The sequence below is a fragment of the Rhinopithecus roxellana genome, chromosome 9 (genome assembly GCF_007565055.1).
Source record: "Rhinopithecus roxellana isolate Shanxi Qingling chromosome 9, ASM756505v1, whole genome shotgun sequence".
NCBI classification, from domain to species: domain Eukaryota; kingdom Metazoa; phylum Chordata; class Mammalia; order Primates; family Cercopithecidae; genus Rhinopithecus; species Rhinopithecus roxellana.
The window spans coordinates 58,738,965-58,764,838 of NC_044557.1; the positions used below are offsets into that span (position 1 = coordinate 58,738,965).

At 40.2% G+C, this 25,874-nt stretch overlaps 2 protein-coding genes across 3 annotated transcripts in view; one reads left to right on the forward strand and one right to left on the reverse strand.

The window, feature by feature from the left end:
* INTS8 (integrator complex subunit 8) overlaps positions 1 to 9,775 on the forward strand; it is a 57,468-nt gene extending 47,693 nt beyond the window's left edge. Inside the window, exons 21-27 of the mRNA XM_010360641.2 lie at positions 935 to 1,053; positions 2,424 to 2,527; positions 3,586 to 3,636; positions 5,103 to 5,176; positions 5,248 to 5,312; positions 5,473 to 5,516; positions 9,406 to 9,775. Coding sequence (XP_010358943.1) covers positions 935 to 1,053; positions 2,424 to 2,527; positions 3,586 to 3,636; positions 5,103 to 5,176; positions 5,248 to 5,312; positions 5,473 to 5,516; positions 9,406 to 9,522 — 574 coding nt within the window. The 3' untranslated portion in view covers positions 9,523 to 9,775. The remainder of the gene's footprint in view (positions 1 to 934; positions 1,054 to 2,423; positions 2,528 to 3,585; positions 3,637 to 5,102; positions 5,177 to 5,247; positions 5,313 to 5,472; positions 5,517 to 9,405) is intronic.
* Positions 9,512 to 25,298, reverse strand: CCNE2 (cyclin E2). Of its 2 annotated transcripts, XM_030937948.1 has the most exons (13): positions 25,265 to 25,298; positions 23,554 to 23,593; positions 23,372 to 23,468; positions 23,240 to 23,293; positions 23,049 to 23,114; positions 22,162 to 22,313; positions 19,526 to 19,661; positions 17,206 to 17,352; positions 14,733 to 14,828; positions 14,338 to 14,472; positions 12,381 to 12,492; positions 11,714 to 11,871; positions 9,512 to 11,031 (listed from the first exon to the last, which is right to left on the reverse strand). In XM_030937948.1, exons 2-13 carry the CDS (start codon positions 23,565 to 23,567, stop codon positions 10,918 to 10,920), a joined length of 1,281 nt encoding a protein of 426 aa, XP_030793808.1. In that variant the 5' UTR covers positions 23,568 to 23,593; positions 25,265 to 25,298; the 3' UTR covers positions 9,512 to 10,917. The 2 variants fall into 2 exon arrangements, with proteins under 2 accessions (XP_030793808.1, XP_010358945.1); XM_010360643.1 differs by lacking the exons at positions 23,049 to 23,114; positions 25,265 to 25,298 and adding an exon at positions 24,487 to 24,564.
* Between the last annotated feature and the right edge of the window lie 576 nt (positions 25,299 to 25,874).

Consider the following 25,874-nt stretch of genomic DNA (forward strand, 5'->3'; position numbering starts at 1 on the left):
AGTACTCTTTTCTTGATTCTTGGGGGCTGCCAAATGCACTGACGTGATATACTTGGACATCCAGCCCCTCACCCCATTAGGGCCCCTGAAACATCTCAAGGGGAGTCGGTAACTCTTGCAAGAAGCCTTAAGGTGGATGTAAGGCCACATGGCAACATTGTCAGTGTCGAGTCCTTGATTTTTTTGTGGCTTCTCATAGATAACAGAACTTAAAAATCATTTGGGGGCCAGGTACGGTGACTCAGGCCTGTAATCCCAGCACTTTGGGAGGCTGAGATGAGCAGATTGCCTGAGGCCAGGAATTTGAGACCAGCCTGGCCAACGTGGTGAAACCCCGTCTCTACTAAAAATACCAAAAAAAAAAAAAAAAAAAAATTAGCTGGTGTGCTGGTGGGTGCCTGTAATCCCAGCTACTCAGGAGGCTGAGGCAGAGGAGTCTTGAACCTGGGAGGTGGAGGTTGCAGTGAGCTGAGATCGCGCCACTTCACTCCAACCTGGGCGACAGAGTGAGACTCTCAAAAAAAAAAAAAGAAAAAAAAAAGAAAAATAATTTGGGGACATTTTATGAGTCTCTTTCGTTGCCCATAAATCGTGCTAAAAGCAAAGGTAAGTGTCTTACTACTTTTATATGCTTTAATCATTTGTAAAAGATGCAAATACACTTTCTTGGTGCAGCCTTGTCTACCTTTGACATTTTGAAGAAAAGAGAACAAATATCAGATTGTTTTCAACCCCTCATAAAAAGTTAGCCCATCACACTTTCTTAGACTTAGTTGTGTTGATAGTTCTTATAGTACATTTACTCCTAGTATTTAGCATTATATTTATGTTCACCTAAATCTTGGCGGAGTCTTTTTGTTTTTAATAAATGCATGCATGGACTTTAAAGTTGACTTTTAAAATAGAGATTAATGTTATGTGTCTTTCCTTTTAGCCTGCAGTCTGTGGACTTTGAAGCTGTGGCAATCACAGTGAAAGAGCTGGTTCGATATACACTAAGTATAAATCCAAATAACCATTCCTGGTTAATTATCCAGGCAGATATTTACTTTGGTAAGTGAGATGTTTAGTTGCTTTGTGTTTTGTTTTTATAGCACTTTCTGAAGTGAAAGTAAATATATGACCTATTTTATTGCAATACATGTTAAGTTTTCTTGAGATTTACTTTAGTAAATTAAAGTGGTAAAAGTATTTATACTTTTTTTTAGTGTGGAACCTTTGGTTCAGATGCTTTTGATTTTGTGTGGGCTACCTTTATTCTCTTTTTTAAAAAAGTAGTGAATTTTTTTTTTTTTGAGATGGAGTCTTGCTCTATCGCCCAGGCTGGAGTGAAGTGAAGTGGCATAATCTTGACTCACTGCAACCTCCGCCTCCCGGGTTCAAGCGATTCTCCTGCCTCAGCCTCGCAAGTAGCTGGGATTGTAGGCACCCACCACCACGACTGGCTAATTTTTGTATTTTTAGTAGATACTGGTTTTTGCTATGTTGGCCAGGCTGGTCTTGAACTCCTCACCTCAGGTGATCCGCCCGCCTCGGCCTCCCACGGTATTAGGATTACAGGCGTGAGTCCCTGCGCCCGGCATGAATTTTTTTAATCTAATAGGTAAAACATCTTTAAGGAGAATGAGGTTTTCTTTTTAAAATGCTGTTTAGAGGTTCTAAACTCTCTCCAGGTACACTTGATCATTATTTTTATTCTTGGAGATAGATCCTAACTCTCCCCATTACCCCTGTGCTAGGTTGTATGTGATAAGGTTTTCCCACTTGGTACGAAACTTTCAGTGCTTCTGTTACTCTACAGATCAAATAAAATTTCTGACTAGAATCATTTCAGAATCTGTGTTTTAGGAGTTGGTTTTTTATTGAGATTTTTTCCTATCGTATTTGTTTCCTAATGAGTTGAATTTTTTAAAGGGAAAGTTCAAGATATGAAGATAAAAGGGATAGTGGGCTGAACACCCATGTATCTACCACCCAGCTACTAATTAACAGTAATTAGCTCATGGCCAGTCTTGTTTCATGTGTGCCCTTTCCCACATCATTCCTCTCTCTGGATTACTTTGACGCAAATGCTGATTTTAATGCTCATTTCCACCCCAGTCCCCAAAAGAAGCTATCAGGTTCTCGATATCTATCAAATTCACGATATCAGCTTGATAGCTGTCAAGTTCTTGATATACCGATTCTGAACTACTTCACAAAATTATAATTTGTTTCTAGTTTGGACATTTGGGAAGTAAAATCTCCAAATACTAAATTCTGTGCTAGGACATTTGGCAAGAAATTTGAACTAACGTTTTATTTCTAGATCTGTGGTTTAATCTGCTTGTGTTAACTTATGAAGTTTCACCTGACTCTTCACAAAGAAAGCCCTGTTTTTCAACTGTTACCTCTAATGCTTTATGTCTGTTTTTCTGTTTCAGCAACGAATCAGTATTCAGCAGCTCTTCACTATTACCTCCAGGCAGGAGCTGTGTGTTCTGACTTCTTTAACAAGGCTGTGCCCCCTGATGTTTATACAGACCAGGTAAATTGTTTTCATGGGCTGGCTGGCTTCTTGCCTACCTGTATATGTTCTTCATGGGCCCCCTTTTGGCTGAACTTACCCATTTCCTTGTAATATGATTGTAAGTCCCAGATTCATGACTCTAGAACAGATTGCTCTCCGTATTTTCATTGTCCCTATTTCTAGCACTTATAGCTATCTTGATTCCCCCAAAACACCTCAAATTCAACTTGTCCAAACTGATTTGTATCTTACTTTACCATAAAGTAATAAACTCCTAATACACTCCTAATAAATTCACGTGCCCTTTCAAAAACAAAAAAAAAAACTGCAAAATACCAAACAACCTTTTTTGTTTAACCATCTGAGTTATTCAAGCCCAAACCCTGGCCATCATTTTTTACTTTTTTCTTTACTGATCCGCCTGCCACCATCCAGTTAGCTCTCAAATCATATGGATTCTATCTCCTAAATCCCTTTTTTTCCCTTAATTTCTTTGGTATATATTTAAGATATACAGAATTATGTTTTAATATACACAGTGAAATGATTACTACAGTCAAACAAAGAAACATATCCGTTGCCTTCCGTAGTTACCCATTTTTTGTGATAAGAGCACCTAAAATCTCTCAGCAAATTGTTAGTATACAGTACAGTATAATGAATTCTAGTCCTCATACTGTATATCAGCTTGCTGGACTTACTCTAATTGCAAATTTGTGCCCTTTGAACTACTTCTTCCCATTTCCTCCCCATTCCTGCACCTGGTATCAAATTTTGTCCATTTTTTTTTTTTGATATGCGTTGCTATTTCCTCCGATGTAGGCTACCAGTATCATAACTTAAATGATATTTTAAAAACACTTATAATGGCTTTTGAAATAAGATTGAACATTTATTAGATTTTTAGTTTTTTTTTTTTTTACAGCACTTTTAGGTTCACAGCAAAATTGAATAAAAGGTACAGAGTTCCCATATACCCTGTTCCTCCACACACAGCTTCATGTTTGTGAAGTGGCACATTTGTTACAATCCATGTTAGCTGGTTTTTGAAAATAATGAGAATTTTGCTTTTGTAGGTAATAAAACGAATGATAAAATGTTGTTCTTTGCTGAATTGCCACACACAGGTTAGTTTATAATATTATGAAGTTGTTTTGTTTTTATGTATGTTAGAGTTTATAATAAAGCATTGAATTGGAAATTATATTTATTTTACATATCGAAATCACTTAGGGTATGTAAGAGTTTGGCATATTCTTTAATTTTTTTAATAGTTTATACAATGTCAACTAAAATGAAAGTATGAATTAAAAACATTGATCTTTAAACCTCCTAAATGGGAAAAAAGTATTTTTCAAGTTTTTAAAGATACTTTAGATTAGAAATGTGCATTAGTCATTAGGGAAATGCAAATCAAAACCATGAGATACCACTTCCTACCCACTGGGATGGCCGTAATCTAAAGACATTTAAAAACAAATGTTGGTGAGGATGTGGGGACACTGGCACCCTCATATGTTGCTGGTGGGAATATAAAATGGTGTAGCATCGAAATGGTGCAGCCTCAGGAAAACAGTTTCCCAGTTCCTCAAAAAGGTAAAGTATTATATGACCCAGCAGTTTCACTCCTAGGTGTATACTCAAAAGAATTGAAAACATATGTCCACAGAAAAAGTTGTACACAAGTGTTCACAGCAGCCTTATTCATAATAGCCAAAAAGTAGAAACAACCCTAATGTCTATCAAATGAATGACTAAACACAATGCAGCATATCCATGCAATGACATATTATTCAGCCATAGAAAGGAATGAGTTACTGTTGCGTGATACAGCATGGCTGAACCTTGAAAGATTATGCTAAGTGAAAGAAGCTAGACACAAAAGGCTACATAGTCTATGATTCCATTCATATGAAATGTTCAGAGTATGGAGACAAAGTAAATTAGTGGTTATCAGAGGCTTGAGGTGAGAGGGAATGGAGAGTGACTGCTAATTAATGGACTTTTTTGAGGGAAGTAGTGAAAATGTTTTGAAATTACATAGTGGTGATGGTTGTACAACTTGGTGAATATACTAAAACGCACCAGATTGGGTACTTTAAGAAGGTAACTATTATGGTTTGTGAATTAAGTCAATAAAAACTATTTTTTAAAGAGATGGACATTATGACCTGAGTGAAATGTTTTCTATGTTAAGCAGACGGGCAGCCTAAATTTTGCCAAAATGAGCATCTATACTTGCCAGCTGTGAAAGGTTTAATTGCACGCTCTGTATGTCCTTGAATGTCATGACACTTTTGCTTGGCAGTTTTCCACCCCCTTCAGTTTTCTGAACTGGCTTTTTGCCAGCTTCTCATTCAAACAGACCTCTAAAAATTTGTGGTTTAGGTCACTGATGAAGAAAATATTGGTCAGACAGACACGTGTATAAAGGTTTTTGAACTTAAAATTGGGTGGAATCCATAAATGAGCTGATTCAATGTGATCTATAAGGCTTCTTAAAGAATATATTCTTCATATAAATAATTCAAGATTACTCTGTAAAACCAAGCTTTCATTACATGAAACCATTTTCAAATCTTTGTTAATGTAGGTGGCCATTTTATGTCAGTTCCTCAGAGAAATTGACTACAAAACAGCATTTAAATCTCTGCAAGAACAAAACAGGTATGAATAATTTTTTTAAAATAATGAGGTCAACATTTTTCTGCTTAAGAAGTAACTGAATTCTCTTTCAGTCACGATGCTATGGACTCCTATTACGACTACATATGGGATGTTACCATTTTGGAATACTTGACTTGTATCCTTTCATCAATGTGTGTGATGTTAGAATGATCCATTTCTATAAGTTAAAAGAATATTTAATATTGTATATTTTCCAAATCAAAACTGAAAATGAGTTGAGATTCTCTCATTATATTTAATACTGTCAGATTTATTTTTCTTAACTGATTCATTAGATCTTCATCATAAAAGAGGAGAAACAGATAAAAGACAAATTGCAGTAAGTTACCTTACGCCTTTCTTCAGTGGTATAGTTCCCAGAATATTAAACAATTGTTAAGATGTGAACCAACAAAAAATAGATTTTGTGTGCCTAGTTACTGCCAGAACTTTATTATCAGTGTTTACGTCATAAAAGATCCTTTTTTGATAATTTTAGCTGTTCCATGTCATTATATATTATTTTAAAATATTAGAGCATGTCATTTCTCAGCCCCAAACCTTCCAATGGCTTATCATCTCACACAAAGTTAAAAGTCTTACAATGGCTTATAAGGCTATATACAAGTTGACCTCTAGCCTATCCATCTGACTTTTCCTCCTTGCTAATTTCTGCTACACCAGTACCCCTTCTGTTTTTTGAACAAGCCAAGAACATTCACCACCTAAGAAGGGCCTTTGAAATTTTCTCTTCCAAGAACATCCAGCTTCCCTCAGGTGTCTCCTCAATCCTTTCCTGATCATCTTATAAAGTAACAATGTCTGCTTTCCTTTTCCCCCCAGTACTCTTATTCTCATTTCTTTTTACATTTTTCTCTGGAACAGTTGTCAACATCTAACATACTGTATATTTACCTAATATCTATTTCCCCATGAGGATAAGGACTTGTTTTGTCATAGTTGTTACCTAGAATGGTGTCTGGCACATATTAGGTGCCCCAGAATCACTGATGAGATGAACTCTGTATCTAAATTTGATGTATGGGCCAAAACATTTTAAATTGTATGGCCATATTTACTTGTCTAACATTTACTGCAGCAGTATCACCACATATCTTTTCTTTGTTCTTTCACTTATATTTTTAAAAATGCTATTTATTAAGTGTCTTTTAAACTTTGTACTTGGACTAAAGTGTATGCCCATTGTTTAGAAGAAACAGAATAATAACAGCACTTAAAAAAAGTAAAAAGAACATGAAGGCCAGTTCTACTTGATTGGAGGCTATTCATTCTCCCTTTTCTGATTTACCTGGGGCTGGAAGGCAATATTGAAAAATTTTCCTAGCTCCCTTTTGCTATTTCCAAACCACTTCTACTTCTATCATTTTTTGAGACCCTTATCCTTCATACCTTACTTCCTTACTAGCTCATGTAAGCATCTGGTTGTTCCTCTACATGTGTCAAAAGACGTGATGAATTTACCTGTCACCCTGACGTCACCAAGGACTTTACAAGTCCTTGTCAGCCTCAGATCTATGAAGTGTTATTTTTACTCTGTGCCAGCCACTCACAATTACTCTACGTAAGATCTTATACTGCAACCCACTTTCTGCCCATAACCTATCCTTCTCTTACTTCCTGGTTCCTGAGCCCCTCCAGTGAGATGTTCAGGTTTGTGACATTTTTTTCCCAGTCATTCCCTTCCATCTTCCCTTCTCTACTTATCTCAAGTACGACAAATACCATTCTGCACACTGGGAAATACTGATTCAGTTGGTCTGAAGTGGGACCCTGGAATCCCTTTTTTGTTTCGCGGGTAGTCTGATGATGAACCAGGTTTGGGAACCCCTGCTATGATAGAGCTACTCTTGATCAATATTTTTAGCATCTTCACTTTATCCTTTACCTGACCTGGGAAAGCCCTAGCCCTGCATAAGTTCAGTAACTTATGTGTTTTATTTTCTTGGGCCACTGAGACTATTGGAAAAAGTTCTACAACTGGTGCCACTGCCAAACCAGTCTTCAACCTTAGTTGGCCCGTCAGCTTTTTTACCTGCCACTAGTTCGGTGGTCCACATTCTCTTTGTGGACTCTAATTTTTAGACTTCCCTGTTTAAGCCCTCGTCCTCTCTCTACCTTTTCCATACTTCTTTACCTCCTCTATGCTTGGCATATACCAGTGAAGACTGGCCAGGCTCTGTCCTCATGGATGTTAGTCTTGGGAATGGTGACCTTATGAGTACTAGCTTCAAATTCCTATTTCATTCGCTGCTTCTTGCCTTTAAAATAATCTACAGCTGTACTCATTGTTAAGCCCACTATGCGGCCCGTAAGAGGTTATACTACTCTTTGATGAAGGCAAATTTTTATGCTTTGAATTCTCTCCCCTCAGTAACCTTTTAATGAGTTATATGATTTCCTATGTCGTCAGCCTCTCCATAGTCTGTAGGATATTTCATCCTAATACAAGTTTTTGTTGTCTGTGCCTCCACCTCCGGCCCCCTTATCCCTCTCAGCCTAGCTTTTGAAACTCTTCAAGCCAGCAATTTGACTAATGCTATCACTGCTCTTACTTTTCTCTCAAGAGCCACCAAACGCCAGATCCACTGGATACTTTCCAGTCCTTTTCCTGATTACATCTCCTTCCTTCTTGAAAGTTTTTATTCCTTTGGCTTCCCTGACATCATTTTTATTGGACTGCTTTTTCTCTATTTCTTCCTTTTCTTTGTTGTGGGTGTCTCCCTCTGCCTACTCCTTAAACTTGGTTTTCTCAAGAAGTTAGTCCTTGGGTTACTTTTCTGTAACCCTACATTCTCCCTAGGTAATTTAATCCACTCTCGGTTTTGATTAGTGTTCACATGGGGTGTATTACTTCTCTCAAATATCTGGCTCCGATTCCATTTCTGTCTCACACTTTGGGTTTTTATAGCCAGTTATCTTTGGGATACCTGTGTGAAACAACTGTGGTTATACTCGGCTACCACCTTTTGCCACATGCATTCCTTCATGTTGAATGGCATCATCCAGCAATTTCTCCTATTCCCTAACTTCCCATACCTGATGATCATATCTGAATAGTCATCTCTCTCTTCAAGCCACATGTCAGAAGTCTTATTGTTTAAAGAAATTCTAGGCCAGGTGCAGTGGCTCACGCCTGTAATCCTACCCCTTTGAGAAGCTGAGGTGGCGGGTCACCTGAGGTCAGGAGTTTGAGAGCAGCCTGGCCAATGTGGTGAAACCCCGTCTCTACTAAAAAATACAAAAATTAGCCGGGCCAGGTGGCGGGCATCTGTAATCCCAGCTACTTGGGAGGCTGAGGCAGAAGAATCCCTTGAACCTGGGAGGCAGAGGCTGCAGTGAACTGAGATCACGCCATTGCACTCCAACCTGGGCAACAAGAGTGAAACTCCGTCTCAAAAAAAAAAAAAATTCTAATTAAAAAAAAAAATCTATAGATTTTAAGGTCCTAAACACTCCATAGCAAAAAAACTAGTGTGTATATTTAGTTGGTTGAGGCACTTCTTTCTAATCATGAAAAGTTGAGCCACTGTATGCCACTATAGTGCTGAGCCACTAGTTATTTTTGCACATTAACAAATGAAGCCCTAGTTTAACTCTAAAAATTACCATGTAGAGCTTACTTATACTTTGAAATAAATTTACATGAATTTACTTAATATATTAAAATGCCACTTAATTAATTCCATAAACTATGGCTCAGCAGTCCATCTTTCCTTGAGAGTGGCTCCGGTTATTTTTTATTTTTATTTTTTTTGAGATGGAGTCTCGCTCTGTGCCCAGGCTGGAGTGCAGTGGTGCGATCTCGGCTCACTGCAAGCTCTGCCTCCCGGGTTCATGCCATTCTCTTGCCTCAGCCTCCCGAGTAGCTGGGACTACAGGTGCCCGCCACCATGCCTGGCTAATTTTTTGTATTTTTAGTAGAGACGGGGTTTCACCGTGTTAGCCAGGATGGTCTCGATCTCCTGACCTCGTGATCCGCCCGCCTCGGCCTCCCAAAGTGCTGGGATTACAGGCGTCAGCCACCACCGCGCCCGGCCTGGTTAATCTTTATGTTAATTTTTTTCCAAGACTCTTGGGTTTTACAATTAGAGGTTCAGTTAATCATTAAACTTTATCATTGTTAGCATGTAGATAGCTTTATATTACTTGTACCAACAAAACTTAATTTTTGACACACCTCTAATAACATCACTTTTCTGTTTTGGAAGATCAAAGCCATCGGCCAGACAGAGTTGAATGCAAGCAATCCAGAAGAAGTGTTACAGCTGGCAGCGCAGAGAAGGAAAAAAAAGTTTCTCCAAGCAATGGCAAAACTTTACTTTTAAGCAGTTAAATTTTTTTAACTTTTATTTTTTAAACAATGAGCTAAAAATAAACAGTATTAAAAGGTTAAGTTTATATAATACATATGTACACAATTAGTGGTGTTTTCTTTTCAGACAAAATACTGAAACAAATATTAGTTTAAAAACAAACTATACAGAAGACTTCATACCATAACAATAGCTTAAATTTATAATTTCTTCAGAGGGAGAAGAGATTCACATATCTGATAAACTAGCAATCTAGTTTTCTAATTAAATCTACTTTATGATGCTGGATTTTTTTTTTAAGCTAATTTAAAATATTTAGAAATAGCTAGCCTATGTACAGCAAGTTTTTGTGTCTTTTTTTAATAAATAGATTTCTAGGAGTCAGTATATATTTGATACTCTTCCTTAAGAAAATAGAAGTTTAGGTCAAGTGTTCAGCTTTATCACTTTGACACTGTCCTTATCTCACAATGGAGGAATTTAGAAAGGACCTTAACAGTTTTACAACCATAAATAAAGCCTTAGTCACACTAAATTTAAAAAAAAAAAAATTCCTTAGGGATATCTTAGAGTAATAAAGTGACTTCCTCATATAAATAGTTTGAAAGGGTACTTAAGTTTTTCACCCAAATTGTGATATACAAAAAGGTTATTACCAAGCAATCTACATGTTAATAAAGCCCCAGTTAGGAAGGAGCCACAGCATTTATCTTGTTTATAATTTCTTTGGTACTCCCACTGTTTAGAGCACAGGTTGAACACCATGTTCATCTAAGCCTTATTAGTTAAAAAATGTGTTATGGCAAGGCAAATAAACTAGTTTAAAAAACATTAATTTTCACCATTTGTAGAAATTCAAGTTTTATAATAGCTTGCTATAGCAGCTATAGATAAATTAGTCACCTTATTACAAAACTAAACCTTTGTAAACAAGTTTAATTTTCAAGAACCAAATTGCACTAGTCAAGAGTATAGGAATTTTGAGAATCTAACAACTAGATTCAAAGTACTGTATCACTTAGTATATACCCTTTAAGGTAGCACTTACCCAGTCGAAAACTCCAATGAAAAAATTCCTAGTTTATCAAGATAAACATAGTAACACTGGATTAAAGGAAAAACATTGCTATGGTATAGACTGTGGTTGGCTTCTATCCAGTAACCTTGGGAATGAAGACATCTTTGTAAACAAGTCCTGCTGTTTCTTTTACAGCTAACATAGGAAGTAATTAAATGTATTCTTTAGTGCCAATTGCAAGTTTTAAAATCAAAGAATGGCAGTGTAACTTATGAATTGGCTAGGACAATCAATCACAGCACTATTTTCCTGTAAAACTTTAGTAGTTCAGTGATACCAGTTCTACCCAATACTTGGTGAATTCCAACTTCTTTGCTTAGTTATCTTCTTTAGTGTTTTCCTGGTGGTTTTTCGGTGCTCTTCGGTGGTGTCATAATGCCTCCATTGCACACTGGTGACAACTGTCCCCCTTTGCTGAAGGTGTGTATGTAATTTACTTCTTCCTATACATGGGAAGAAATCAGTCAAACCAGACTTCTGGGTACTTATTTGAGATTATTTAGGTCTAATTTTTTTTTTTTTTTTGAGACGGAGTCTTGCTCTGTCGCCCAGGCTGGAGTGCAGTGGCCGGATCTCAGCTCACTGCAAGCTCCGCCTCCCAGGTTTGCACATTCTCCTGCCTCAGCCTCCCGTGTAGCTGGGACTACAGGCACCCGCCACCACACCCGGCTAGTTTTTTGTATTTTTTAGTAGAAACGGGGTTTCACCATGTTAGCTAGGATGGTCTCGATCTCCTGACCTCATGATCCGCCCGTCTCGGCCTCCCAAAGTGCCGGGATTACAGGCTTGAGCCACCGCGTCTGGCCTAGGTCTAATTTTAATAGTCGTTTTATGTCTTTGCAAGTGTGAAGGGTCATATTCTGAAAGTTTCTGTAACATGTTATATATTTTTTTAACTCTTATTTGGACTGGTGGCATTGATCTTGAGACACTTCACAAATCTTGCTTTGATTTCAAAGTAATTTTATTAACTTTTCTACATTTTGAAATCAGTGTGCCCATTAGAACTTTCTTTCCCCTGATCATCTTACGTAACTGCCTGAAGGAGAACTCTATTCCTACCATCAGTTTCAGTTACTTACTAGATTCAGATAGCAAAGCCAAAAAACTCACAAAAAAACATACCAGCATGGCCAAATAATTTGTATGTGTCTGGATATTATGTCTGTCTTCCATAGGAATCTTCTTAAAAGTCTTCAGCTTCACTGGACTAGTACTTTTTACTACATTGACAAAAGGTACCATCCAATCTACACATTCTGAAATACTGTCCCACTCCAAACCTAGATAGAAAAAAGTTAGAAAACCATGAAGGTTGTACATCAGAAACTATCTTACATATGCCTGATGTACTTGGTGCTGTTTTTGAGACAAGTTATTTTAAAAAGAAACCAAAACAAATCATAACCAAAAAGTTTAGCATGTCAGAACAGATTATCACTCTCAAACTATTTATATGACTATGTTGAAGGGAAAAGGGACTTCAGAACTTCTTAACCAGTACCTTCTACATGTGAAATTGAAATGGTCAAATTCCAAAGAACTCTTAAAGCAGAACTATAATGTTGATTCGTTTCAACTGTATTTAAATTCCATTTGGTCTTTTTGTTTGTAGAAACACATTCAGGATTGGAAAGTACTTCTAACAGAAAGGTAATCACTGAACAGCTAATTTTTTTTTTTTTTTTTGCCAAAGTTTTAAATTCATGTTTAGCAGAATGTTAAAGTTCAGAGACTATAGTCCCATTAGTAGTTGTGAGAAGGTAAGAAGACAACAAATAGAGAGTCTTACCTGAGGCTTTCTTAACCACTTCAATGGAGGTAAAATGGCACAAGGCAGCAGCAGTCAGTATTCTGTACTGGAACTCTAATGAATCAATGGCTAGAATACACAGATCTAAAAGCTAACAAAGGAAAAACAAAAGTACAAGCAATTTAGGAGACAGATGAGTACTAAATGTCTCTTGCTAAAACTTTAGGGACCCAGAGATAAGCCACCAACCTGAAGGAAGTAGACAAGGAAGGACCGTTGCAATACAACGTGACATGTACTAGCAGGAAGGGCAGCTAAATCCAGATTGGAAAAGATAGTGATGGCCTCAAATTGCCATAAATGAGTCTTATAAAGTAGCCAGGAAGATTGGGAGGCAGAGAATGTTCTAGGTATAGGTACATCACTTGGAACTCAGTTCATAGTTCAGAACTCCTAAGGTGAAAAATATGAAATAAGCAAGGAGTACCTTTCCTTCTTTTCTTATCCAGAAAGACGAGGGGTGGTGGCTAGAGAGAGGCATGGTCTAGATTGGATCACAAAGGGTCTCTAAGAAGTCAGAACTTTATAGGCTGATTCTTGAAGCTATTGGAAGATTTTTAAATCAAGAAAGTTCCATTTTAAGAAAGATACCTTAGAATGCAGTAAAACAGACTAGAAGAAAACCTGTTTATTAAGCAGTGAGATTAGTTAAAAGGCTGTATAATCTAGGCAATAAGAGCTGAACAAGTAGCAGTGGAATGGTATAGTGTAAAAGGGCAAGATTTAACACATTTGAGAAGATACTTGTGCAGCGGAATTAAATTTCAATTCTGTTTGTCCTCATTGGTCCATAAAGTAAGAGAGATGGGAGAAGAGTTGGGAATTGGAAGTAAAATATTACTGTTATATACCTCTAGAAACTCTACATTGTTTATTGGCTTATCAAAGATTTACCCTATCAGAAGGGTATAGCTGCCTAGGACAATCTGGGATGCCAGGAATTCTGGATGAAAAAATTAAGCTTTTAATAAAAAGTTTTATAAACCAATTCCAGTATACTTAGTGGTTATCCAATTTGAGTATTCATAATGTGCTAGATATAAGCACCATTGCCCACAAATTTTAACCTAGGTGACTTAATATTCATCCCCAAATGTCTTCCATATGTTGAATTTTTCACTTCCCACACAGAATAAGAATGTAGATTTTCTTCACTTTTGTTATATGACAGATACAGCAGCCTTAAGCTTACTTATGAGAAGTAAGCAAGAAAGAATGGGGTATCCTTTTTTTTTTTTTTTTTTAAATTTGAGATGGAGTCTCACTCTGTTGCTCAGGCTGGAGTGCAGTGGTGTGATCTCGGCTCACTGCAACCTCCACCTCCCAGGTTCAAGCGATTCTCTTGCCTCAGCCTCCCAAGTAACATGTTGGCTAGGCTGGTCTCAAACTCCTGACCTCAAGTGATCTGCCTGCCTCATCTGCCCAAAGTGCTGGGATTACAGACCTGAGCCACAGCGCCCAGCCAGATCCTCCTCCTCCTCTAATTACTTACTTTGTTAAATATGCTAGCCTGGAAAAGTTTACTTTGAATTATGTTCTAAAAATTTTTTTTAACAAAGTAATTTTAATTCTGATATTTAACTTGATAGGTACTCTGTGTATCCAAATGTAAAGACATCATACAGAATAATTCTGTGACATTATAAAGCTTAAACACAACTGGCTAAAAAATGCTTTTCCCCATTTTATATCGAAAAGATACTTTAGTTTGGACTCCTAAAGAATGAAAGTACTCAGAAAAGTGTAAGGACTTTGTTTTCTAGAAACATTAAGCAACATAAACGTTGGGGACAGAACTTTATGCATCAAAAGTTTTGTTCTAGAATTAAGGAGTGAAGTCAATGTCATTATTTTGTGACATAGCCTATTTAAGACTATACACTAAAACCTGTAATTAATAATGATATTACCATTGAATCAATAAAAATGTCAGTACCTGAGCTATTTGAATGAATGTTTCCTGAGAATATTGAGGTAGAAGAACTTTAGGAGCATCTTTAAGAGCATCAACTTGGAGAAAGAGACTTAGCCAGGAGATGATTGTTACAGGACAAAGTTCCCATTTCAAAGCCTGTTAACAAAATTTCAAAATGCCTGTTAATGAATGTAGACACATATACCACGTTATATAGTAGAGTTTAGAGGTTAAGTAAATTCCCCATCCAACCATAACCATTGTCAATATTTTGATGCATTAACGTCTTAGAACTGGATCCTAATACCTCAGTTTTGACTTTTTACATTGTAGTATTTGAGATTCAATCACAACTACTTATGTTACTTAGTAACACGGTTTCTTTTTTGCAACTAGGAAAATATAATTATTATTACCTTTAATATAATGAGTTCCATCCTTAAGATATCCTCTTCACTGCAAGCACCATCAGTGACGTAAGCAAACTCTTGGAGTTTAGGAGCGTAGATTTCCTTTAAATTGTAATTTTTTTATTGAGTACAATTGAGATAGAAATTAATTACAAATGTTCCTCAGTTTACAATGGGGTTACATCCCAATAAACCAAAATATCAGTAGAAAGTACATTTTTATTTTATTGAAGAAATAAGCAAAAATAAAAAAAGTACATTTTCTTTTTTCTTTTTTTTTTTTTGAGGCAGAGTCTCACTCTGTCACTCAGGCTGGAGTGCAGTGGTGCAGTCTTGGCTCACTGCAACTTCCACCTTCCAGGCTCAAGTGATTCTTGTGTCTCCGCCTCCCCAGTAGCTGGGATTACAGGTGTGTGCCACTATGCCCAGCTATTTTTTGTATTTTCAGTAGAGACAGGGTTTCACCATGTAGGCCAAGTTGGTCTCGAACTCCTGACTGCAAATGATTTGCCCGCCTCAGCCTCCCAAAGTGCTGGGATTAACCACCACACCTGGCCAGAAAGTGCACTTTCAACTTACGGTATTTTCAACCTATGCAGACATAGCCCTGTTGTATGTCAAGGGGCATAATGAATGGAGGTTTTCAACCATCATAAAGTCAAAACATTGTAGGTCAAACCATGGTAAGTAGGGGACCATCTATATACAAATCACACACAAGCTTCAGATTTAAGGACAGCTTCACTAAGTAAATATAAATCTCAGTAAAATAATTTTGTAGTCAAACTTAGACATTTTCATATCTAGGGATCTAGTAACTATATTGATTATCAAGACTTCTTTTCATAGAATTGACTTTGAATTTTCATTAATACAACTAGAATATCTTATGTCATTTCAGTTAAAGAACAGCCAAACTTGTTTTAAGATTGCCTGATACATTGGTCAGATCAAAAGGAGACACCCTGCCGGGTGCAGTGCAGCAGCTCACACGTATAATCCCAGCACTTTGGGAGGTCAAGGTAGGAGGATCACCTGAGCCCAGGAATTTAAGATCAGCATGAGCAACAAAGAGAAACACTGTCTCTACAAGAAAAAATAGCCAGGCATGGTGGTGCATCCCTGTAGTCTCAGCTATTCCAGAGGCTGAGGTGAGAGGATCGCTGTAGCCTGGGAGGTCGAGGCTGTACTGAGGGGTGATAGTGCCACTGCATCCAGCCCGTGTGACAGCAAGACCGTGTCTCAAAAAACAAAAGCAAAGCACCCAACAAATAAGGTCTAGAAACTAAAAACATTTCCTTTACCCTAGTACAAAAATAATGGTTAGTCAAAAAATACTTCGTGCAGTTTGGCTAACAGGTCCGTTTTAGCACTCCAGAGAAGAATTAGAATCATCAAAGGATTAGGTGTCTCCCACATAGGAGAACAGGCTAAAAGATAAGGATTTCGGTCTAGAAAGTTGTCTAAAACAGTATAATTTCAAGTAAGGATAGACTGAACACAAGTTTATGTGCCAAATTCAGCAGAATTTGGGGATGGCTCTTAAAGCTCAAAAGACATTTAAAAGAAAAAGGAAAACACTTAAAAAATTAATATATGATCACAATCTTTCTTCCCTCAAAATGATACCAGCTATAAAAGTCTTAGGTGAAAGTACCGATGATATTCATCACGTATTAAGAAAAGTAAATTGAGCTTATGTGAAGGAAAATCTTAAGAAAGGAGTTGCCTTCTATCATGGCAGCACCATCAGATACAAAAATATTAGGCTGGCCAGGCGCGGTGGCTCATGCCTGTAGTCCCAGCACATTGGGAGGCCGAGGCGGGTGGATCGCCTGAGTCAGGAGTTCAAGACCAGCCTGGTCAACATGGTGAAACCCCATCTCTACTAAAAATACAAAAATCAGCTGGGCGTGGTGGCAAGCGCCTGTAATCCCAGCTACTCCGGAGGCTGAGGCAGGAGAACCACTTGAACCTGGGAGGCAGAGGTTGTAGTGAACCCAGATCATCCCATTACACTCCAGCCTGGGTGAAAGAGTGAGACTTTGTCTCCAAAAAAAAAAAAGAAAAATAAAAGGCTGGATAAACCATTATTCTAACCCAACACAGTATTCATTTCATTTCATTTTATTAGCTGTTTAGTTTTCAAAGGTCATTCTGTTTAATACAAATGCTATAATTATGTATACAAATAGAGCATCAATATGTTTCGTTTGGCAGAATGAGCCATGGGACATTTCACTTAGATACTAATCCCAGAATCTAAACCAGAGATTTATAATAAGGCTCAGACATTACAGAGGGAACTATGATAATTTATCATTTATCCCTGTGATAATGTTCAGAAAATGTACTGAGAAACAAAAACATTCACTTTTCTAAGGAGTTAATATAAGACATAGTATTCTTTGGGATTAATACATTGATTAAAAAAAAAGTTTGGGATAAATATATCTAAGGATACTCTTTGAGAACTTACCTCAAGTTTGGAAGCAATGAATAATGAGGTAATTCCAATGAGTTGAAGCATATTTTTATTTATATCCTTTTGTGTCAACATAAATCTATCAAAAAAGTCTTGTGCAAGATAAAATGTTTCCCTGTGAAGTGTGTATACTTCACATACCTAAAGAATCCAAACATTTAAATATTATCCTCTGAATTTCTCAAATTAGAAAGTCATCTCTCAGCATATCAGATTTTAAAATATGTTTAAGCCAAACTGATAGCAAAGCTAAGATAGGAAGGGAAAAAAAGAAACTAACGTGTTATTAGGATAAACAAATCTATTACTATCCACATTTACTAGTTTTACAGTTTTTCTTACCTCATTTATTTTTCATATTTTACTGCACTAGTTAAATATTATCGAAGGATACTGAATGTTTAACATTGGTCATAAAATCTTATCCCTTGTTTCTGACTTTGATAGGAATTGCCCTGATGTTTCAATATTGTTAATAATAATAAATAGTATCTGTCATTTCCACACTTTTAGGAAAAGCTTTTAATTCTCACAGTAACTCCTTAAGTAGGTACCATTATCCCCATTTTGGAGGTGAGGAAATCGAGATATATACCAGAGTTTTTTTTTTTTGTTTTTTTTTTTTTTGAGACAGGGTCTCGCTTTGTCACCCAGGCTGGAGTGCAGTGGCTCACTGCAACCTCTGCCTCCCAGGTTCAGGTGATTCTCCTACCTCAGCCTCCTGAGTAGCTGAGATTACAGGTATGTGCCACCATGCCCAGCTAATTTTTTGTATTTTTAGTAGAGATGGGATTTTGCCATGTTGGCCAGGCTGGTGTCGAACTCCTGGCTTCAACTGATCTGCCTGCCTCAGCCTTCCAAAATGCTGACATTACAGGTGTAAGGCCCCACACCTGGCCACCTGAGTTTCTAATAATGAGTTAAGAAAATCTCATTTGCTGGCCGAGTGCGATGGCTCACACCTGTAATCCCAGCACTTGGGGAGACCAAGGCAGGCGGATCACTTGAGGTCAGCAGTTCAAGACCAGCCTGGCCAGTGTGGTAAAACCCCCATCTCTATTAAAAATACAAAATAAAGACAGGTGTGGTGGCCCGCGCCTGTAATCCCAGCTACTTAGGTGGCTGAGGCACAAGAGTCACTTGAACCCAGGATGCAGAGGTTGCAGTGAGCCGAGATCGTGCCATTGCACTCGAGCCTGGGCGACCACAGCAAGGCTCCACCTCAAAAAAAAAAAAAAAAAAGTTGAATTTCAAAAAATGTCTTTTGCATCTATTGAGATCTTAGCATTTTTCTCATTTACTGTTAAGGTAATAAATGAATAGATTCTCAAATGTTGAATCAAGTTTATATTCTTAGACTGAAGAATATAGTAAGACAGAGTTTAACACTGCCGGATTTGATATATTCTGTATGCTGTTCCATACATAATCATATTTAGGTAAAAACAGGAATAAATTGAATAGGATGACCACTGGATGACTGGATGAATATCGGTATAACAAAAAGGAAAAAAATTAAAAATTAACGTAATTATGCTTAGGTTGAAAGTCTGTGGTCTTTTTCCCTTAGAATGCTTCATCTCTGTCTTAAAGACAGACTACAGAGTAAATACCCAAGAGTTGGAGGAAAAATCAGTTTGTCATCAACATAAGTAATCATTTCCTCAATAATAATTTTAGAGACTTTTTTAGAGCTATTATCCAGAGAAAGGGAATGGACCTAAATAAGAGAGAAAATTCTGGCACAAATCTATAGGGGCTTCAGGATCACTATTCCTTCAAATTAATTTTATATTTCAGAAAAGAATAGAAGAATATAATAAAAAGAAAGTAGCTGGACTATAGAGGGCTTAGAGCTTCCAGATATCCATAATCTCATTACGGTTTAGGATATAGAAATCAGGATTCCTCATGATCAGTTGATTTTGTTAATACAGAAAAAGACTTGAGAGGGCCCTGAAGCCTAGTTCTAGTTCTTCACTTTGTATAGCATAATTCAAAACCTAATCAACTATACGTTCCATTCACCTTGTGTATCTGTGGCACCTAGAAAGTGGCTGGTACATAGCAGTACCCACAGATAACAGGAGTTCTGGATTGGGTTTAGTTACATGTAGTAGGTTTGTCATTTTACTCTTATTTATAGAGTCACTTTCCACTTTGGGTACCATCAGCTACAGTAAGTACCTCAAAAAAGACAGCTTCCTGGGGATGAACAATAAACTCTGGAGAGTACATGGAAAGCACATTTACAGCTAAATATTTTTCCATCATACAGAGAGAGACAAAGGAAATTTGTATTGGTGTAACATACCTCTAAAAGCCAGTCTAGAAGTATGGACCTCATCTGTGGTTCCAAGTCAGAATGCAGAACTTCAAAATGTTTTTCATGAACATATCTGCTCTCCTTTTTTAACATGTTTAGCCAGACTTCTTTTGAACATCCCCAGCTACGGAAAGAGAGGGAAAAAACCATAATTTTTTTTTTTTTTGAGACAGAGTCTCGCTCTGTGGCCCAGGCTGGAGTGCAGCGGCACAATCTTGGCTCACTGTAATCTCCACCTCCTGGGTTCGAGTGATTGTTGTGCCTCAGCCTCCCAAGTATCTAGGAGTTATAGGTACCTGCCACCAAGCCTGGCTAGTTTTTGTATTTTTAGTAGAGATGGGGTTTCACCATGTTGGCTGGGCTGGTCTTGAACTCCTGACCTCAAGTGATCCACCTGACTCAGCCACTCAAAAGTGCTGGGATTACAGGTGTGACCCACCATGCCCAGCTAAAAACCATAATTTAAATTGTGCAATCCATGTAATATACAAACTCTGTTTCACATAGATAAAATTCAACTTTCAGACACTGAAATGCAACTTTTTTTTTTTTGGAGACAGAGTCTTGCTCTGTTGCCCAGGCTGGAGTGCAGTGGCCGGATCTCAGCTCACTGCAAGCTCCGCCTCCCGGGCTTACGCCATTCTTCTGCCTCAGCCTCCCGAATAGCTGGGACTACAGGCGCCCGCCACCTCACCCGCTAGCTTTTTGTATTTTTTTTTTTTAGTAGAGACAGGGTTTCAACGTATTAGCCAGGATGGTCTCGATCTCCTGACCTCGTGATCCGCCTCCCAAAGTGCTGGGATTACAGGCTTGAGCCACCGCGCCTGGCCTGAAATGCAACTTTTAATTAGAACTTGGAAGAAACTCTTAAAGTAAATTAGAAAAAAAACTTCTACCTTAATTTTTGGAAACCATTTTCTTTGCATGAATAAATAGAAGCCTGAAATAACAGTGGGAACCTGGACTATGATTATCCAAACTTGCAGATTTCAAGGGAGTGCTTTCTAGTCCCACTTATTTATACTTTACAAAGGTTGCTGATAAAAGATAACCATGTTGCTTTTCCCCTAAGTGGTCTGAGGTAATCTGTGAAAATGGTTGGCTATTCACTTGACCTGGAAAACCCCAAAAAATCATGCAGCTCAAGAGGTTCAAATCTTTGTGTTCACTCTAAGAACACTCGTGAAACTGCCCAGGCTATCAAGGGTATGCATATATGAAAAACCACGAAGTGGCCAGACACGGTGGCTCACACCTGTAATCCCTGCACTTTGGGAGGCCGAGGCGGGTGGATCACCTAAGGTCAGGAGTTTGAGACCAGCCTGGCCAACATGGTGAAACGCCATCTCTACTAAAAACATAAAAAATTAGCTGGGTGTGGTGGCATGCCTGTAATCCCAGCTACTCAGGACGCTGAGGCAGGAGAATCACTTGAACCTGGGAGGTGGAGGTAGCGAGATCGCACCATTGCAGTCCAGCCTGGGCAACAACAGCGAAGCTCCGTCTCCAAAAAAAAAAAAAAAGAAACACCATGAAGTATTTTTAAAATGTCACTTTACAGAAACAGCATGTACCATTCTGATATTACAATGGTGGAGTTGGTAGGTGTGCCCAGGCCAAGCAGTGGGACTGGACACAAGGTTGGTGGTCCAAAGAGTGCTGAATGTTTGCTGCACATGCTTAAAAATGCAGAGAGTAATGCTGAACTTAAGAGTTTAGATGTAGAGTCTCCGGTCATTGAGCATCTCCGAGTGAACAAAGTACCTATGATGTGCCAACAGACCTACAGAGCTCATGGTCGGATTAACTCATACGTGATCTCTCCCTGCCGCATCGAAATGATCTTTAGTGAAAAGGAACAAATTGTTCTTACACCAGAAGAGGAGGTTGCCCAGAAGAAAAAGATATCCCAGAAGAAACAAAAACTTACGGCACAGAAGTAAATTCAGCATTAAAATAATGCAATTAAAAGTGAAAAAAAAAAAGTTTTCTCAAGAGCAATACAAAAATCTAAATATGTAAAGCATGTGATCACAGTCGAGAAGTCTCAATCACCTCTAAATAGATCATCTATAGCAGGATCACATATGGGGTGGGTAAGGTGGGACAGAGTCCAGGGAAAGGGGAGTTTAAGTGTCTGATTCCATTAAATTCCTTATTAAGGCCAATCATAATACACTACATGTTTTGTATAAGCTGTACCTTTAGTATACTCGTGGACTAGAAAAAAGTAGTATAGACCTTACTAAGTTTGGTAAGAAATAAATAGGGTTGATACATCTATTGAAAAAGCTTCCTTTGAGTTGAAGCTGCAAGAAACAAGAAAAATTTTAAAGGAAAAAGCTGTACATGAAAAAATGTTTCTATCTTAACAAAAAACTAATTCAGTCCTGTTAAATCTTTACAGTCCTCAGCAAGCAAATGAAAATTTTATGAAATCGGTGTTTTAAATACCCATATCATTTGCACTACTCTTAGATAAAATGACATATGTTTAAATATTAGTAAAGAAAACAATTTTTACAAGTTTTTCTATTTTATGACAGCAAAAGACAAAATAGTGCCATGTATTAAATCAGCACAACTTTATATCTTTGAAATAAAATTACTGAAATTTTTCTTACCTTAAATCAGGCAAAGGTGAAGGATTAATAAAAAGATTTTTAAATCTGTAATTTGTAAATCTGGAGAAATCACTTGTTCCTATTTCTTTGTGAGGTGTTTCAATGATAATGCAAGGACTGATTCCCCCAGATAATACAGGTGGCCAACAATTCTGTCATTAAAAATAAAGAAGAATATCAATTTGTGCAAGGAAAACCTTAGTTTTTATAATGGATCTTTTATAAATGAAAGCTAATATGTCTAAAGAATTGTAATTTTAGCTAACATAGATGGCAATATAGCTAATTTGACATTCATATTTTATAAACAAGCCATATAACTCATGTTGATTTTTATAGAGTAATAGGATATTTTAGACAACAAAATGCAATTCTGGTAATAGAAGACACTAGGTGTTGAAGGAGGCAGTAATAACAAAATGCATCCGTAGTCTAAAATACTAATCACTTTCAAGACCACAGAATCGCAGTTCTCTGTATCTAGCAATAGTAGCAGGGACTTTTTTTTTTTTTTCCCCCAAATAAAAAGCTCTTTCTAAAAAAAGTGTGCTCTGATACTTTTGAATATTTGAAGGCAAAACCTTAAAAATGGAATCAATTACTTAAAGGATCCTTTTCCCAATAATGCTGGTTTCAAAGGCAATCACTATCTCCAAAGTGCTTTCTGTAAAACACATAGGAAGAAGAGGTACCAAAGGGCTGCGTGCCAGGCTGTCAATGATCTCACATCCTATTTATGCCCAAGAAGCAGCTATTAGGACCGTCTACTAGAGTCTGCGAGGGAACAAAGAGCAGTATATTGGACAGATTAGGCGGGCCCTGGTGCACCAGGCAGTTCCAAGAGGGAGGGATTTACAAAAAGGAACCAGCTGCTTGAAGGCACTTACTCTGCAGCTGTAGTAGGATTCGGGCACATAGAAACCACCCAAAGATAAGCGCCTTCCTGCTGACCTCTAGGGGCATTAAAAAAGTAAAAGTGTCAGAGGAATCTATTGCAAAGCAATAAACACATAATTCTATTCTTATTCGTCTATCCTCCATTTTCTCCCCAAACCCACCCAGTCCAGTTCTGCATTACCCTAATTTCATACTGATGTTTCTTGGTGACCTCCTCTCTTCTTTTTTTGACATCCTGGAAAACAGAAAAGACCATTGGTAAACTAAAGTCCCAGCATGGCATTTAGTTCCTCCCTCTTTCTCCTTAAATCACCTGGGTGGTTTTCCTCTTCTTGGCCTGGATTATCTGGACTTCTTGGGGTGATTCCGTCTGGCTGGGCTGAGGCTGCTGCTTAGCTTGTAAACGGCTACTGTGGTGAATTTTTAAAAAGGAAGTGTAATTAGTAAGTTAAAGGCGGCAACTAATTTGAAACATGTCTCTAAGACAGATGTTACCTTCGTCTTGACATTCTCTTCTTTCAGGTGTGTAAAACCTCTGAAGGGGGGAGAGGAAAAGCCGCAGTCAAGTACATTGTCATTCACATGCTCCAAGTGCTGATTTGGAGGTGAAAGCTCAGTCCCTCCGAAGGGGGCCTGGGCCGTGTGACCCTGCCATCTTCTATGCTATGTTAGCTAGCTCATGGTAATTCATTTTGGATACACGCCTGCATTTTCTCAACTGAATGTACAGCCGGGACGCGGGTGTCCAAAAATTTACCAAGCACTCCTGGCACCTTGAACACGCAGGGAGGCACAACTTCCTCAAACGGGTTTTTCTGGGTCCTCCACCCTCTCCCCCGTACACCGAGAGTGGGGCTTGGGTAGCGCCCCCACGTCCCGCCTCCCATCCTGGATGAGCGCGGAGAGGGGGTTGTGGAGGCAAAAGGCTGTGGAGAAGCCGGTTCCGCGCCAATTTGGAGAGCGGCGGTGGCGGGGAAGCAGGGGGCGGAGGAACCGAGACTGGTGTCACGGCCTTCAGTCTCCTTTCCCTCCTTCCCGGTCCCGCCGCCCTACCGCCGCTCGGAGAGGCGCCCGGACCCCAACTCCAGATGGGAAGCGGGGGGGCAGGAAAAGGAGCTAAAGAAAGGGGAGACTGGGCTGGCCGGGAACTTTTCTCCCCATGGAGGGGACCCGGCCTCCCATCCTCTCTCCCACGGGATAGCTCCCTAAATGAGGATGGGATAGAGAAAGCCCCTAGAATGAGGGGCGGCTCTCCATGCCCTGCTGCTTCCCGGTCCCCTGCCAAGATTCCTGACAGGGACGGAACGCGGGGACCCATGACCCCCAGCCCTCCCGTTTTTCCTCCTTGAGGTTCCCGCCTGTGGTAAGGGATCGGCCCAACTGGGCTTTCTTTCCTCCCGCATCCCCCTTCGCGCAGCACCTCCTCACCGCCAGACCCGCTACCGCTCGGCTCAGCTGGCGCCGGCGCCAACCCAATATATAGGCCAGGCCGGGCCCGCCCCACACGCATGCGCCTCAGACTGACACCTCCGGACAGCGCGCTCCCCTCTCCCGCCCGTCTGCCCGCGCGCCAGCGCGCCGCGCCCTGCTCTCAGTGCGCGCCCGCCACCCGGAGCGGCTGTGGGGTCCACTCTCCCAGGCCTTCGGCCTGTGTCCACCGCGCTCCACGGCGCGGCCGGCGGCGGCAGGGAAACTCTCAGGGGCTCCTTCTCCGCGGCTGGCCTCCCCACCGCCCGGCTCCCGCATCTCCCGCCAGTTTGGTCTTGCTCCCTCCCACTGCATTTCGGGGGTGTCAGGCTGCAGCTCAGCCCGGGCGCATAACAGGGTGACGCGACCCGGGCGACCATAGGGTGGCTGGGAAGTGACCGTCCTGGGGCGCGCCCTAGCTGTCCCGCCAAGGCCTCAGGGAACCGGGGTCTTTCCTGAGCGACGCGGGGACCCGAGGGCCCGCCCCTCCGGGAGGAGAGAAGCGTTGGCTGAAGAGCTGGCCAATGGGAAGCGCGGGCGGCAGCACAACGTGGAGTGGCTGCAGAATGTAAACATCGCTCAGCAGCGCGCCGGGCCACGTGCGGCTCTGCGCTCCTCAGTCCCGGCCCGCGACCACTCCGAGCCCGCTCCCCCAGCCCTGCGCTGCACGCTCAGGAATCTCCAGCCCGCCCACCCAGGTATGTATCAACCCTATTTTTCGGCTCCCTGCTCCCCCTACCGGGTTTCTTTCCCCATGGGTGGGTCGCTCCCTCAGCCCGCCGTCCTGCCCCTGCAGTGGCCTCCAGCTGCCACCCCGCAGTCCTCGCGCAGGAAACGCTCGCGCCACGCCGCGCCCTTCCTTGCTCCCTCTCTAGTCCCCATCTCCAATTCCGGGGTCCCCGAGGGTAAAACCCCTCTTCGGAGCGGGGCCCGAGAACGGCATTCCCGCTCCCCATGAGCGCGGTGGTCCCCGGGGACATGGCCGGGTGGGAAGAACGGTCGCCACCACTTGCAGGCCCCGGACCTGCCTGCCGCGCCCCGCCCCGCCGCCGCCAGCGCGCCCTGCGGAGCCCGCGCGAGCCGGCAGCGCGGGAGGGCGCCGTTCGCGCCCGAGCGCTGTTGGGAGGAGGCGGGCCCGACGCTCTTCCTTTACCATTCCCGGAGTGTTTAAACTTAGGGGTCCCTTCGCTGCCTCTATGAATGCCCCCACAACTAGCGCACCCCAAAACTGCACATCGTCAAGTCAGACTTGCGGCGGGTATTCCGCAAAGAGGTTTTGCGGCGGGAGCAGCGAGACGGGGAACAGATCTGGGAACAAAGATCCCCCGGGTGGAGGAGTAGTGCGAAGC

What these genes read in the sequence shown, in the direction of transcription:
- CCNE2 (XM_030937948.1), bottom strand. An exon ending in TCATTGCTTCCAAACTTGAG is followed by an intron (nt 14,829 to 17,205) that starts GTAAGTTCTCAA and finishes TACAATTTAAAG; the next exon opens with GAAATCTACGCTCCTAAACT. An exon ending in CAAATTATTTGGCCATGCTG is followed by an intron (nt 11,032 to 11,713) that starts GTATGTTTTTTT and finishes TCCCATGTATAG; the next exon opens with GAAGAAGTAAATTACATACA.